The sequence below is a fragment of the Podarcis raffonei genome, chromosome 15, assembly GCF_027172205.1.
Source record: "Podarcis raffonei isolate rPodRaf1 chromosome 15, rPodRaf1.pri, whole genome shotgun sequence".
NCBI classification, from domain to species: domain Eukaryota; kingdom Metazoa; phylum Chordata; class Lepidosauria; order Squamata; family Lacertidae; genus Podarcis; species Podarcis raffonei.
The window spans coordinates 12,183,414-12,198,121 of NC_070616.1; the positions used below are offsets into that span (position 1 = coordinate 12,183,414).

Genomic DNA, 14,708 nt, shown 5'->3' on the forward strand with positions numbered 1-14,708 from the left:
GTGTTTCCTGACCTGTGGACTTGGCAATACTGACTTCCTACCAGGTAGGCCAGGGGTTCAGGGCAATGAATCCCCTCTGTTTTGCTGAGGATGACAGAGGATTGACTTTGCTTGAGGAGTCGGTGTGCGTTCTCAGTTCTTGTGGTTTCCAAAAGCACTGCTCATAGGTTGGGAGTGGGGCAGCAGTAAAGTGGTAGTGGTGAAGAGAGGGTTAAGCATTCCTGCCACTTCTCTGCTCTGCATCTCATTGGGGAAAGGACTAGAACAGGGGTAGGCAACCTAAGGCCTGGTGGCTGGATGTGGCCCAGTTGCCTTCTCAATCCGGCCCATGGACGGTCTGGGAATCAGCGTGTTTTTACTTGAGTAGAATGTGTCCTTTTATTTAAAATGCATCTCTGGGTTATTTGTGGGGCATAGGAATTCGTTCATTATTTATTTTCCAAAATATAGTCCGGCCCCCCACAAGGTCGGAGGGACGGTGTACTGGCCCACGGCTGAAAAAGGTTGCTGACCCCTGGACTAGAAGATGACCCTCTGTGTCCCTAACAACTCTGCAATTCCATGATCTGTTGGGTTCCCATTCCATTCAGTTTCATGCCATCTGGGGTTGGTCTCTTGGCTCCCAAGACAATTGGCTCAACTGCCTGCCATTTTTTTTCCAGGCCTCTAACACTGACACCCAACAGAGTACACAGGGAGTCCAATTCATCTTCCAAGCATTTATTTCTACTGGAAAGGATTTTGCTTTGCAGGCAGAGGGAGGGAGGGGAGAAAAGACCAATTTACGCACACCAGAAGCAGTTTAAATAATCGTAGGAAGAGGGAAAAGGGGGGGGTAATCGGTTTCCCAATCTGCATCACCCACCTTCAACTACAAAATCAAACCTTTACTATGAAAACTCAATTGGGGGATTTTCGGAGGCAGTTGAGAACGCTGGTACATTTGAAAGCGAAGAAACCGCTCCGAGAGGCTTTCAAAAGCCACAATCTATTTGACCACCACTTCTTCCCTCAACTGCATTACTTGATTAAACAACAGGATTGAACAATCTCTTAATTCAATAATAACAAAAAACAGGAAGGGAATTCTGCAACAGAAAGTTCCTGCCTACCACGCAAAAGGAAGAATGTTTACTGCAGCAGTTCCAAAGCAGATAAGCCACCTTTCTCCCATGTTTGTTTTCCCAAGTTTGCTAAAGCCTCCAGCAAAACTATCCTTAAATCCCTCTGCATAACGTTATTTGGGTCCCTTTCTTTTTTTGCAGCAGGATTAACTGCTGCTTCACAAACAATTCCGTGGGGAAACCTGCCCTGCAGATGGATTGCAGCAAGGAGCTGTGGCTTCCCACTGTGGGCCCATTTCAGGAATATGCAAAACCAACACAAACCAGCCCTTGTGGTTTGCAGCACACTCTGCCAAGGGGGAAGTTTTTGTTGCATGAGAAGCATTTCCAGTACTGTCAGGTGCGTACTGGTTCCTTCTCTTGCTTAACCAATGCAACTTTTTCCATGTCCCAGAGCTGTTAAATTTCTTTTGTCAAAAAGCACAGGAGGAACCTCTGGCATTGAAGGAGCTGGCCAGTCTGTTGAAGTGCATTAAGACTCACTCGCTGCATTCAGACTTCATGGGTGCTCCAGCCCTTCAAACCTCTCCCCGTCCCATGTGCCCGGCTTAATATAGCACTTCCTGCTTTGTCAAAAATCACAGTTTGCCATGGCTTAAGAACCAGATACTATGGTTTGTGCAATCCCACAAACGAGGATGCAAATCAGGATTAGACTGTGGTTTGCAAGCCTGGCTTGGAGGTCTGGTTTGGAGAAACCAGGAAGTTTTCTAACAAGCCAGGCACACACATTCATAAACTATGGTTTGAAGAATAGGGGAGTGTTACATCTGAATGAAACCACTGGCTTGCTGCTGGCTTAAAAGGTTGTATAAAAACCCCTCTGTGAATTAACTCCCAATGCAAAGGCAGACTTAAATGTAAAATGTCTGGGAGCCTGGTTCAGACGTTCAAAAACCACATTTGTGGGGTGTAGCTGGACAAATCTGCAAAGAGAAGGCTACCCATGGATGGAACTGCAGCTTCTGAGACATAATTCTCAGACTGGAGTGCCTGCAGCTGTTTCTGTGGACAGCTTCAGTCAAGTTTATAATTTCTGTGTGAATTGATGAGTCCCCAAGAACAGGCAAGGCATATCCTATTGAGCTGGGGAATGTCTGAACCAGCCCTAAATCTGCTGAATTTATAAGCATTTTTGACAGATAGTTACCGCTGGAGACAACCAAGGAGAAATCAAGTGCATCAGCTTGAGTCAGCTTTGTGAAACTGTTGTATCACTCTCTAGATATTTTTTTGCCTCAAGCCTGAGCCTGTGAACAATGTTGTCCTTGAGGGAGAAGGAATATGGGGGCAGAGCAGCACTGGGATTAAACCTTTCTGGGCTGGAAATGGAATTGGCTCCAGTAAGGGGGGGGCACAGCGGTTTCCAGTCAGGGCCTTCATTGCCACATATCCCCGTTCTCGCCGTTCTCGTGGAACTTGTGCAGGTGGTCGGCATATCTGAAAGAGATGGAAGCAACTGGATCAGCACACCTCGGTGTGAATCTATATTGTGCCCCATAAAATGCAGAGTGACAAAAAGCCAAGCCCCTGACCCTGACAGGTTGGCCATATGAGGGGCAACGCCAGGAGATGATGGCAGGGGGAGCAGTGCAAGGTCAAGCCTTCTCAAGGACGACAGCATCCAGCACCAGGCCCCTTCTGCCCCACACAGGGAGAGCAGAATCATATCACTTTAAATAATTTTGGGAAGTGTTGTTTAAGGGTACTGAGAGGGGACAGGAGACCCCTCTCTTCCTCTCGCAGAGCTACAACTCCCAAAGTTCCCTGGCAAGAGGAGTTGCTTCTAAACCACTCTGGGAATTCGCCCCTTCTTCCCTGGCAGGGAGGAGAGGGGGCAGCATTTTGTGGTTCGCCTCAGGTGCCAAAATGTCTTGAACCGGCCCTGCCCTAGGGGGTTGTTCATATGTAGATGACCAAAGTTCAACATATGGATGTGGGTTGGTGGGGGGAGCACCCGAGACGTGGGGCAGGAAGTATGCCCGCCCCCGGACCTGCTTCAAACCGCAAGCGACGGATTGGCTCAACTGACTCGACACCTGCAGCCCTGATTTTCACATTTGCAGAGTGAAAGGCATGTTTGCAGAAGCTGAAGAAGCATCTACGTGGTAGACTGAAGGAGAGAACTGGGAAGGCGGCTCCTCCGACACCTACTTCTTTGCACAGAAGGCGGCGCAGTCTCTGCCCACGCTTTCGCTCCAAGCCGTTTTGTAGAGAACCTGAGAAAGTAAAGGTAGTCTGTTAATTGTGCAGCTGAGAGTGGGAACCCCCACCCCACCCCACAATGATCCTCTTTGCTCAGGTTCTCCCTGCAACATCCTTCTTGCGTCAACAGAGATTCAGGCTTTGAGGTCCAATCGAGTGGGTGCCTGGGGGTTTGGGGTTCCCAGTCAACCGATGGTACGCAAGCCACTGTGAGAGCCCTTTCTGGCTGGGGAGCGGGGTACAAATGCTCTAAAACAAATAAAGCAACTTAAGGGCACCAGGTTTGTCAAGGCTGAACTGCAGACTCCTTATTTCCAAAGGCAGGAGGATATCAGAGAGAGAGAGCAAGCCACAGACTTACCAGGAAAACAAGGCAATGCAAGAAGAGAGTGTAGAAAAAGGCAATTGTGCGGGCCGTCTTGTTGGAGAGGATGAATCTTCCCTGCAGGTGCACCAAAAGAAGACAGGGTTTGGCATAAATACTCTTTTCAGAAAAACCAATAAATACAGAATTCTGCCGATGAAAAACAAAATGTATGCCACCCTGTACAAATTAGGCAAGTTCATATATTATTCTTGTTCATATTTATTATAATTTTATACCGCCCTTCATCTGAAGATCACAGGGTGGTTTACAATATAACAATACATACCATCGTACCAAACGGAAACAATGCCCCTTCCTACTATACCAAAGACTGTTGAATTAGCCAGAGGCCTGGGAGAAGAGGAATGTTTCTGCCTGCACCTGAAGTTATGTAACGAAGGTGCCAGGCGAGCCTCCCTGGGGAGAGCATTCCACAAGTGAGGAGCCACCACTGAAAAGGCCTATTCTTTTGTCTGTCCTGACTCTCCCTTGCTCAGATCCTTGGCTAGCACTGCTGGGTTTTAGTATTATGAGGTAGAGAAAACATCTCTCTGTCTACTTTCTCTGCACCATGCATAACTGCTGCCTATACCTCAAACATGTCGCCTCACCAACTTTCTAGCCTATTTTTTAGGTGGAAAAAACTCAAATTTTGATTCCCCCCCCCACATAAGGGAGTTGCTCTGCCCCCTTGATCATTTCACTTGCCCTTTTCTGAACCTTTCTCCCAGCTTTTTTTTGAAGCAAAGTGACCAGGAACTGTACACAGCATTCCAAGCATGGCTGCACACTATAGGTTCGCACCGAGTTATTAAGAAAGGGATTGCAGGCTGTGGAGAGGTGCTGCCAGTCAGAGCAGGCGACAGTAAGCTAAGTGGACCAGTGGGCTGACTCAGGGAAAAGCAGCTTTGTGTATCCATGTATGAAGCAGATTGCAGCTGGTGCAAACTCTGCTGGCAACCAGCCCAGACCTCTCCGAACATCTGTTTCCCTCCTCTGGGTATTTCCAACACAACATGGGCTGCCAGTTCTGTCCAAACTGTGGGACAGGATTGCCTTCAGAGGCAAATATGATCTTCCTGGCATGCCAGGCCTGGTGACATCAGTACACAAGGACGGCAGGGCAACTGGTGACGGCGCACACCTGCTGGGCCTCGCGTTTCAGTACAGACACACACGGACATCAGCTGTGAAACAAGGGCTTGTCGTTCTTGGCCAGGCCAGGCTGGTCCCAGTGACCCACGGCCTTCTCTTCTCCATGCATGAGGAATGCACACTTGCTAACAAGCGGGATCAAATTGACTTTATATAAACCAGTGATGTAGCTGCCTCTGGAAAACCACGTCCCATTCTGGTTGCCTCGTCTGAAAGTTGTCAGGAGACCCTCCCTATTCCCCTTAAGGTAAAGGTACCCCTGACCGTTAGGTCCAGTTGCGGACGACTCTGGGGTTGCAGCGCTCATCTCGCTCTATAGGCCGAGGGAGCTGGCGTTTGTCCTCAGACAGCTTCCGGGTCATGTGGCCAGCATGACAAAGCCACTTCTGGCGAACCACAGCAGCACACAGAAACGCCGTTTACCTTCCCGCTGGAGCAGTACCTATTTATCTACTTTCACTTTGACGTGCTTTCGAACTGCTAGGTGGGCAGGAGCTGGGACCGAATAACAGGAGCTCACCCCGTCACAGGGATTAGAACCACCAACCTTCTGATCGGCAAGCCCCAGGCTCTGTGGTTTAGACCACAGCACCACCCGTGTCCCCTATTCCCCTTACCAAGTGACAATTCCCAGACAAATTCCTCTTCCCTGGGAACTTTTGAGAATTGTAGCTCTGTGAGGGGAATACAGTGGTGCCCCGCAAGACGAATGCCTCGCAAGACGAAAAACCCGCAAGAAGAAAGGGTTTTCCGTCGCGGAGGCGCTTCGCAAGACGAAGTTCCCTATGGGCTTGCTTCGCAAGACGAAAACGTCTTGCGAGTCTCGCCATTCCCCCCCGCTTTCCCCCCCTTTTTCAAAGCCGCTAAGCCGTTAATAGGCTTTTAACAGCTTAGCCGCTAAGCCCGCTAAGCCGCTAATAGCGCTAAATCGCTAATAGCGCTAATCCGCTTAGCCGCCAATGGGGTTGCTTCGCAAGACGAAAAAACCGCTAGACGAAAAGAATCGCGGAACGGATTCTTTTCGTCTTGCGAGGCACCACTGTAGAGGGGTCTCCTAACAACTCTGAGCATCCCTAACAAACTACAGCTCCCATCATTCTTTGGGGGGAAGCCATAACTGTTTAAAGTGGTATCACACTGTTTTCAATGTCTGGTGTAAATGTGGCCTAGGTCAGTGTTCCTCCACATCAGATGGGAGAGGACAGAGCATCAGTGCTTGCCTTACCATGCTAAGAGTGGCCTTATCCCACGGGCTGAGACTCAGGTACTTCCTCTGGCGCTCCTGAGTACAAACAAACACAAAGCAGAGATGGAAAAGTGAAAGGAAAAACTGAAATCAGTTGTGCCTCACCTGCAATGCCAACATCAGCCCATGATCTAACAAGCCCACTTAAATTTACCCAGTGCTTAAATGTGAACAGACTCGAGGTCAAGATGTTACCCTCCAAGCTTAGTTTGCCGCCTGTAAAATGGGCCCACTAATGCCTGCCTGCCAGCCGGGCACAGGGGCATCGCCAGGGTGGCTGAGATTGCTGCTGTAGGAACACTGCATACCCCTAGAAGTGCTCTTGCAGTAATTAACGTTAGTAATAATAGTAGTAGTAACAACAACAACAATTTTATTCTTTACACCCCACCCATCTGGCAGGGTTGCCCCAGATAAACAAGATGTAGTTAAACAAGATGTAATGGGGGGAAAAAATAAAACAGTGGTGGAGCACTGGTTGAAGGTGGCTGATAGACATCACCTAGGAAATGTAGTACAGTCGTACCTTGGAATTTGAATGACTTAGTTGCCGAACATTTTGGCTGCCGAACAATTGAAAACCAGAAGTGATTGTTCTGGTTTTTGAACATTCTTTCGGAAGCCGAACATCTGGTGGGGCTTCCACGGCTTCCGATTGACTGCAGGAGCTTCCTGCAGCCAATCAGAAGCCACAACTTGGAGGTCAAACGTTTTGGAAGTTGAACGGACTTCCGGAACGGATTCCATTCGACTTCCAAGGTACGTCTGTATTTCTAAGCCCTTCTTTCCCTTCCCTTCCGCAGCTCCATACGAGAGCCTCTCTTACCTTTCTGCTGAAGGAGGCGAAGGGGTCCAGGCGCTCTTCATACTGGGTGGAGTAGCGGAGCTCAGTGTCGTCACTGCCAGTGCCCTAGAAGAGACCCAAACACGGAAGTCAGGGTGAGGCTGTGGATGCGTGTTTGCTCCCAGATGTGTGGAAGCAGTCGTCACAAAGCTACTGCCTCACTTCGAATGCCATGGTTCTTCCAGAGCTGTTGCTCAGCAGCAGAGCAGCTGCTCTGCATGCAGAAAAAGTCCCAGACTCAATACTTCTCTGGAGGAAGCAGAAAGTTAGTGCAGATTGGGGAGGGGGGACATTTAGCAACCTAAGCGAGCAAGTAGGTGCATGTCTTTGTGCACGACAGAGCGGGAGGGAGATTCAAGCTTCACTGCCTGCCCCAAATCAAAGCATCTAGGGCATGGGTACGAAAACTAAGGCCCGGGGGCCAGATCCGGCCCAGTCGCCTTCTAAATCCGGCCCGTGGATGGGCCAGGAATCAGTGTGTTTTTACATGAGTAAAATGTGTCCCTTTATTTAAAATGCATCCCTGGGTTATTTGTGGGGCCTGCCTGGTATTTTTACATGAATAGAATGTGTGTTTTTATTTAAAATGCATCTCTGGGTTATTTGTGGGGCATAGGAATTTGTTCATCCCCCCCCCAAAAAAATATAGTCCGGCCCCCCACAGGGTCTGAGGGACAGTGGACCGGCCCCCTGCTGAAAAAGTTTGCTGACCCCTGATCTAGGGCCTCCAGTCCCCAAGGGGCAAGCAAACTTTCCCCAGTGTGTCACCAAGAAACTAGTGTGGTTCCTGCTAACTAGGCCACCTTTACAGTTCTCTATTTCAAGGGCTATCAGAGGAAATCACTCTATTTGAAGGCATCCTGTGTTTCAGGGATGGGCAACCTGTGCACCCCCTGATGTTGTTGGACTACAAATCACACTGCCCCTGACCACTGGTCCAGGCAGGCTGGGGCCGATGTGAGTTGGGAGTCCAAGAATGTCTGGAGGGCCATTGGCTCCCAGTTCAGAATCTTAAAGAGCCTTCTGAAAGAGTAAAGGTAAAGATAAAGGGACCCCTTACCATTAGGTCCAGTCATGGCCGACTCTGGGGTTGTGGCGCTCATCTCACTTTATTAGCCGAGGGAGCCGGCGTACAGCTTCCGGGTCATGTGGCCAGCATGACTAAGCTGCTTCTGGTGAACCAGAGCAGCGCACGGAAACGCCATTTACCTTCCCGTTGGAGTGGTACCTATTTATCTACTTGCACTTTGACGTGCTTTCGAACTGCTAGGTTGGCAGGAGCAGGGACCGAGCAATGGGAGCTCACCCCATCGCGGGGGTTCGAAGTGCCGACCTTCTGATCGGCAAGTTCTAGGCTCTGTGGTTTAACCCACCACACCACCTGTGTCCCTGAATGCACTGTATTTCTGTTTAAATTCAATTATTTGTAATTCCACACCTATTTATATCAATTAGCCTGTGTGATCTTTATGCATATGTTTGCCCTTTCTGTGGTGATGCTCTCCTGTGTGTGTGTGTGTGTGTGTGTGTGTGTGTGATATGAGATGAGTTTTGGGCCACCCTCCTTTTGACAGGTGGGATGCTGAGAAGCACACCTGGAGCAGAGCCAATGGCGAGAGACGTCATGCAATAAACAGGGCGGTGCTGGAAAACACTGAAGCAAAGCGCTTTGCTCTGCCCTTCTCTTCTCAAGTTGGCACATGCTCTCTCAGCAAGCGGATTCCCTGAAGCCACTGGGTTACTTGGGAAAGGGAAGAGCTCTCTCTCCTGGACGTGTGGAGGACCAGCGCTGCATGATGAAAGCCGAAGAACTTTGCTCTTGCAAAACGTTAAAAGGTTGTGCAAACGGGTTGGGGCTGGGAAAGTGGCCTCCAAGCCAACTAAATTACTTTAATTTGTGATTATATACTACCCTGTCTCTGAAAAGGTCGTGCATGTGGGAATCCGCTGGCACCATAGCAAAAAAGGGAAAGCTAACCAAAAGAAAATTCCTCCACCTGCCTTCTTCACCTTGGTATCAGCACTGGGTGCAGTGGAAGCTGATCTAGAGAATGAAAAGCACCCACTGTTTCCTGGGGTGTGTGTGTGCAAAATGGCTCCACACGATTCCATGACCAGATCCTGCCATTCCCTGGTTGGGGGCCAGTTCATTCAACACATTAATGCACTGCCAGCCAAGGTGTGCTGAATCAGTGGCGCAAGGACAGGCCCTGTGTGAACTGCTGCTACGCTGAAGCCGGCTGTCAAAGTAATTGTGAAAAACTGCTTTGCAAACCATCCAAGTGAGGCCGCCTCTTCCCTGGAACCTTTCCCAAAAACATCACCAAAAAAGAGAAAAGGGTGTGTGTGTGTGTGTGTGTGTGTGTGTAGATTTACAGTAGATTTGCATATGCAAATTTATACATACAGGTGCAAGTGCAGAAATAATTCCTGTAATTTAAATAGAAAAACAATATGTCTCACCCTAGTGTGGAAGAAAGTAGCAGGTGTATATAACTGAAAAGGATATTTCCCTGCAAATATAAGATTATTTCGTACAGTTGCATTGATTATTTCTATTACTCTCTGCCAAAAATTTACCAATGTAGGACATTGTAAGAACATACCGTATTTTTCGCTCTATAACACGCACCCAACCATAACACGCACATAGTTTTTAGAGGAGGAAAATCCGTAGGCATGCCACCCGTAGGCATTCCCTCCATAACACGCACAGACATTTCCCCTTACTTTTTAGGAGGAAAAAAGTGAGTGTTATGGTGCAAAAAATACGGTATGTTTTAAAGAAGCATTGTCCCTATTACATCTCCAGCGGCTAGATGACTTAAGACAGCCCTTTCATAAACAAGCGTAATGCCATTCTTGACAGGGCAGCCCACTGACCCGTCCGGGATAGCTTTGCAGGAATTTAATCTTCTCATACAGCTTGATGTTGTCGGCTCTCAGGTTGTCCAGCTCGCTTTGGAGGGCCTGCATTGTATGTTGCATCATCTGGTTCTCCTGCCAGAACAGACAGAGGAAGAAAAGGGTCAGAATCAGGCCCGCCTGAGCTCCTGATAAAAGGCACAAGCTCTGCACGGAGATGGAAGCTTCCATAGTAACAATGTGAGCGCTCCCTTTTTGCATGGCTCTTCTTCATTTATTTATTAAATTTATGTCCTGCCCTCTCCTTCCCAAAAGGAGCCAAGGGCAGTAAACATAGCCTAATAATAATAATAATAATAATAATAATAATAATAATAATAATAATATCAACTACCTGCCCTGTTCAGAGGCAGGCCTATGTTTCTGGAAATACGCAAGTCCCACCCTCGGAAAACTCGCTATGAATGCATTTGTTTATATTCAGAAAAGTATTCATATACTGCCCTCTCATGAACTATCAGGGCAGCGCACAGCAATATGAAAACATCAAAAGCAGTGCAGAACAACCATCAGAATGACTGGTGGCATAAGGTTTTCAAGAGAGGCGGTCCGATGGATACTTCCCCATGGCAGGGTCCCAGAGAGACTCGTTTGACCAGATCTCCGTTTTCATTTCCACTGCCTTGTGCTTGGCCAGAGTAGCCTTTTCAAGATGGTGGCCCAGCTGCGATGACCCCCGGCTGCACGGCCCAAGAACCGGCAGGGCCTGCGGGGCCAGCCCAAGCCCCTGCTGCCCTCCAGGGATCCTTACCGCTTCTAACTCGTGGTTGCGTGCTCGGAAGCGCTCCCTCTGGCTGGAGATGATGGAGAGGAGGGAGTCCATCTGGCCCTCTGGAATCGGGGTGCTTGCTGATGGTGGGTAGCCTAGGAAACAGGTCGGAGTACAGGAAAAACGTTGAAACCCACAGCACTCCTGTGGGCTTATACCAAGGTCATTCATTGCAGTCAGTAAATGACAATGTACATCTCTTTGAACTCTCTTGCTTTCTTTTATTCTTTGCTTTTCACCAACAATGATTCCCCCCCCCCAACTCTGCCATTTTTCATCATAACTTAGCTGGCCATTCCCTACCGGCTTTCCCCTCCCCCTGATTTTTTTTGGGGGGAGAAACAGCCCTTAGAGAACCTTATGAGGGTTTCTGCCCTCCTACCTCACCTGATTAAAACATAAGAAAGCATCACTGCCTCCTGTTGAGGTCACCAAAAGGACTCTGGTAGTTGGAGGCTGAGCCAGGCAGCAAAACGCTTCCTACAGAAGAGCAATCTCACCCACGGCCTGGGCAAACAGAGTCTCCATCTGCTGGCTAATTGCTTACCATAGAAAAGCGCTGTTGCCTCTTTGATGGGCTCAGGGATGTTCTCAAGGTTTTGAATGGCGGCACCCTTTGGGAAGGAAAGAGAAAAGGAGAACATGGATGCAGGAACGACATGGGAGAGTTTGCTCTTCTTTCCATTCACGACAAGATGCTCGTAGGAGCTGAGATGCTATTGCTGATATTATAGTGCCTCAGCCGATTGGGATCTCCTGGTGGATTATTTACACCTCCTGATTTAACAGCAAGAATGAAATTAGCATCCCTGATCTGTAATAACTAAAGTATGGATTTGAACTTGTATATGCAGCTCATCCCGGGGCATGGCTTCATTGGGTGAGGATAACTAACTCCATGCTCCCAGCCACCATTTTGCATCCGGCTCCTCCCACTGCCTGCCATTTTGAACTTGGCTCCCGCTGGGCCACCTATGAGTTCGAGTAAGATAAGTCCTGAAGATGTCCTATGCCTTGCTTTGAACAACCAGGTTTCAGGAAGCATAGGATAATTTTGCATAGAGTGGTTTGTATTTGAAATGGGTAGTTTTGCCGTACAGTATGCCATCTCTCTCTCTCTCTCTCTCTCTCTCTCTCTCTCTCTCTCTCTCTCTCTCTCTCTCTCTCTGTGTGTGTGTGTGTGTGTGTGTGTGTATTACATCCATTATGCATTCAATTTATGCGTAATGAATTATTATGCAGAATGAAACAACAGGGCAGGTTGGGAACTAGCTGAAAGCCAAATGAGACAAGTTAGCTGGGAACGGCGAGGCTGGGTCGAAAAAGCATTTCAAGAAAATGCACTGTAAACTTTATTATGGGAAATCACGTTGGTGAGAGATGGGACTCCACAGCGGCAGCTGGCATCGCACTGTTATTATAATGCATATAAAACACTTTTTCTTTACAGTGGTACCTCGGGTTATATACGCTTCAGGTTACACATGCTTCAGGTTACAGACTCTGCTAACCCAGAAATAGTACCTCGGGTTAAGAACTTTGCTTCAGGATGAGAACAGAAATCGTGCTCCGGTGGCGCGGCAGCAGCAGGAGACCCCATTAGCTAAAGTGGTGCTTCAGGTTAAGAACAGTTTCAGGTTAAGAACGGGCCTCCAGAACGAATTAAGTACTTAACCCGAGGTACCACTGTACTAACGTAGCTGAGTCCTGAGAAGGATGTTTCACAGGAAGGAAAACAGCTGGAGTCCACCTGCCCAGTCCAAATCAAGGCCCAAGGTGCAGAGGGGCTTTAAAACTTTGCACCCTACTGAGGTCCCTTTCTGGAATGCCCCCCGCCCCCGCCCCCTGTTCTATGCATAGGAAGTAAATCTCCCATTTGCATTACTGGAAGCTTTTCTTCCAATACAAACAGGAGGTATACGGAGCTGGTGATAGGATAGGAAACACAGGGGGATGCAAATATTTACAGCACCTCTCTCTACCCTGGTTCCCAGTCTAGTTCACTCACCGCAGCTCTTCAGAGGCACTGTTTCCACTTGTGATTCCCAGCAGCTAGCCATGGGGGCTAGTAGCCATTCATAGCAACGGGGAGTTCTCCACAGAGAAGAAGACTAATGGTATGAACGGATCTCACCTGGCTTGGCCCCTGGTGGCTGACTTTGCTGCAAGTGGGGGGCAGCAAATGGTTAAAGGGGACTCACCTCTGCGTCGGGGCGGCGCATTGCAGACATGGACTGAATGGTGCTGAGGTCATGCTCCAGTTTTGCAATCAGTTCTTTCTGGTCGGCAACTGTGGAGACGGCTTCGGTGAACTGGATCTGCAAGTCAGCACAGCGACCTGTGGGGTTGGGGGACAAGGCATGGTGCATTCAATAGGGACAAGTAACAGTAGAAAAAGAATTGGGATCTCTCACAGCTTGCGGTGGCAAGTCCGTATTGTTATTGTTTTTGGAAGGTTATTTCCATAAATACGAAGGAAGACAAGAAACGGAAGGGTGAGATTTAATAGATGCATAATAGATGTTGAGAGCCAGTGCAGTAGTAGCGGTTAGTGTCGGACTAAGATCTGACAGACTAGGTTTCAAATCCACATTTGGCCATGACCTTGAGTGCCTGTCACTGCCTCTCAATCTGACCTACCTCCAAGGGCTGTTGCGGGGATTAACTGAGAGGAGGGAGAACTATATATGGTACCTTGAGCTCCTTGGAGAAAAATTGGGATATAAGTGCAATTAACAACAACAATAACCAAGATAGGGGCAAACTACTGTAAATATAAGTGATAACATGGACTTCTTGGGATCCCAGTGGACAACCACACACTTCAGATGGTCTGGCTTTCAGACATCTTTGAGATGCGGCAAACAAAACAAAACCTTTTTTAAAATAAAAATTAAGTAGTGTGTTCATGCAGGTGCACAATGAGCTATACCTAAACAGCTAAAGCACCATTCTGGGTGGGATATTGCAAACAATAGAGAGCTAATTTTTCAGGCATGCCTCTCCTTACTGCTAAATTGTTTTGCTCCACATCTTCAGAGGGCAAAGATTCCCCAGATCCATGTAGGTAGATAGATAGATAGATAGATAGATAGATAGATAGATAAATGATAGATAGATAGATGATAGATATTGCAACAATCCACATTATAAATAGGATTGCCTAATACAGAACCAAGCCACTAGAGGTCACAGTTTCATAAGAAATACTGGTATACAACCTTTTTTTTAAAAAAAAAACAACAACAACCCACAGTGGCTTTCAGATTTTCAAGTATGGAATTTTGAGGACCAGAAGACTCTTGGGGGCCTTAACCTCACTCTTTTTCCATGTGGACTCAGCTGCCACAACCCCCCTGCATGCTGCACAGGGTTCTAGGACATGTTCTAGGTGTCTGCGCTCACCACAGGTGGGGCACTAGCAAAGTCTCCTGGCCCTTCCTGTCGCAATCTGAGCACACCTCTTAGATTCTTAGAACATGCCCTTCCTGTGGCTGAGCACTGCCTGGGCAGCCTGGTGACAGTGGGCAATGCTCATCTACCTCTGGGCAGATGAGGTGTGGCAAGGCAGAGGAGCATCGTTCACTTGCCTTGCGCAATTGATCAACTTATTTTCTGGGTTGCTGGTTTTCCAAGCTCTGCTTAGGATCTCCTTAAGGAGACAGGCTAAGCCATGTAGGCTCCAGATTCCACCCTCCCCCCCAAAAAAGCATCACAGCCTGCTGGGACAAAAGTACAAAGATACAGTGCAGCTCCCAAGGAATAATAAAGTATTATACAAAGATTTCCTTTACAAATAATAATTTTTTAAAATAAAAAAGTACTCTCCATCTATGACTTCCATCATACTTGAGAATAAAGGTTCCATATAGTCTTAAACGAGCCAGACATTTGCATATACTGATGGCACCAAGTGGCTGTGTGCCTCAATCCTTGTGTATCTCTTTCCCCTGGCTTTTGACACCGGAGGAGAAGTTTCCAAGCATGAGATTGCCTTATCCCACTTGATGGCTTTGATTCTACATCGAGCAGGCACTTTCGCTGCACTCTTTTCAGTGTTTACTAAAAACATT

The 14,708-nt window shown here is 48.0% G+C and overlaps 1 protein-coding gene across 2 annotated transcripts in view; it reads right to left on the minus strand.

Moving 5' to 3' along the window:
• Nucleotides 1–704: 704 nt before the first annotated feature.
• Nucleotides 705–14,708, minus strand: part of CUX1 (cut like homeobox 1) — a 261,921-nt gene continuing 247,917 nt past the window's right edge. For both annotated transcript variants that reach the window (XM_053367430.1, XM_053367431.1), the window contains exons 15-23: nucleotides 12,837–12,973; nucleotides 11,183–11,249; nucleotides 10,618–10,730; nucleotides 9,825–9,941; nucleotides 6,924–7,007; nucleotides 6,077–6,133; nucleotides 3,691–3,771; nucleotides 3,279–3,343; nucleotides 705–2,564 (exon numbers count right to left, since the gene is read on the minus strand). In XM_053367430.1, the coding sequence (XP_053223405.1) occupies nucleotides 2,504–2,564; nucleotides 3,279–3,343; nucleotides 3,691–3,771; nucleotides 6,077–6,133; nucleotides 6,924–7,007; nucleotides 9,825–9,941; nucleotides 10,618–10,730; nucleotides 11,183–11,249; nucleotides 12,837–12,973 (782 nt within the window). In that variant the 3' untranslated portion in view covers nucleotides 705–2,503. The remainder of the gene's footprint in view (nucleotides 2,565–3,278; nucleotides 3,344–3,690; nucleotides 3,772–6,076; nucleotides 6,134–6,923; nucleotides 7,008–9,824; nucleotides 9,942–10,617; nucleotides 10,731–11,182; nucleotides 11,250–12,836; nucleotides 12,974–14,708) is intronic.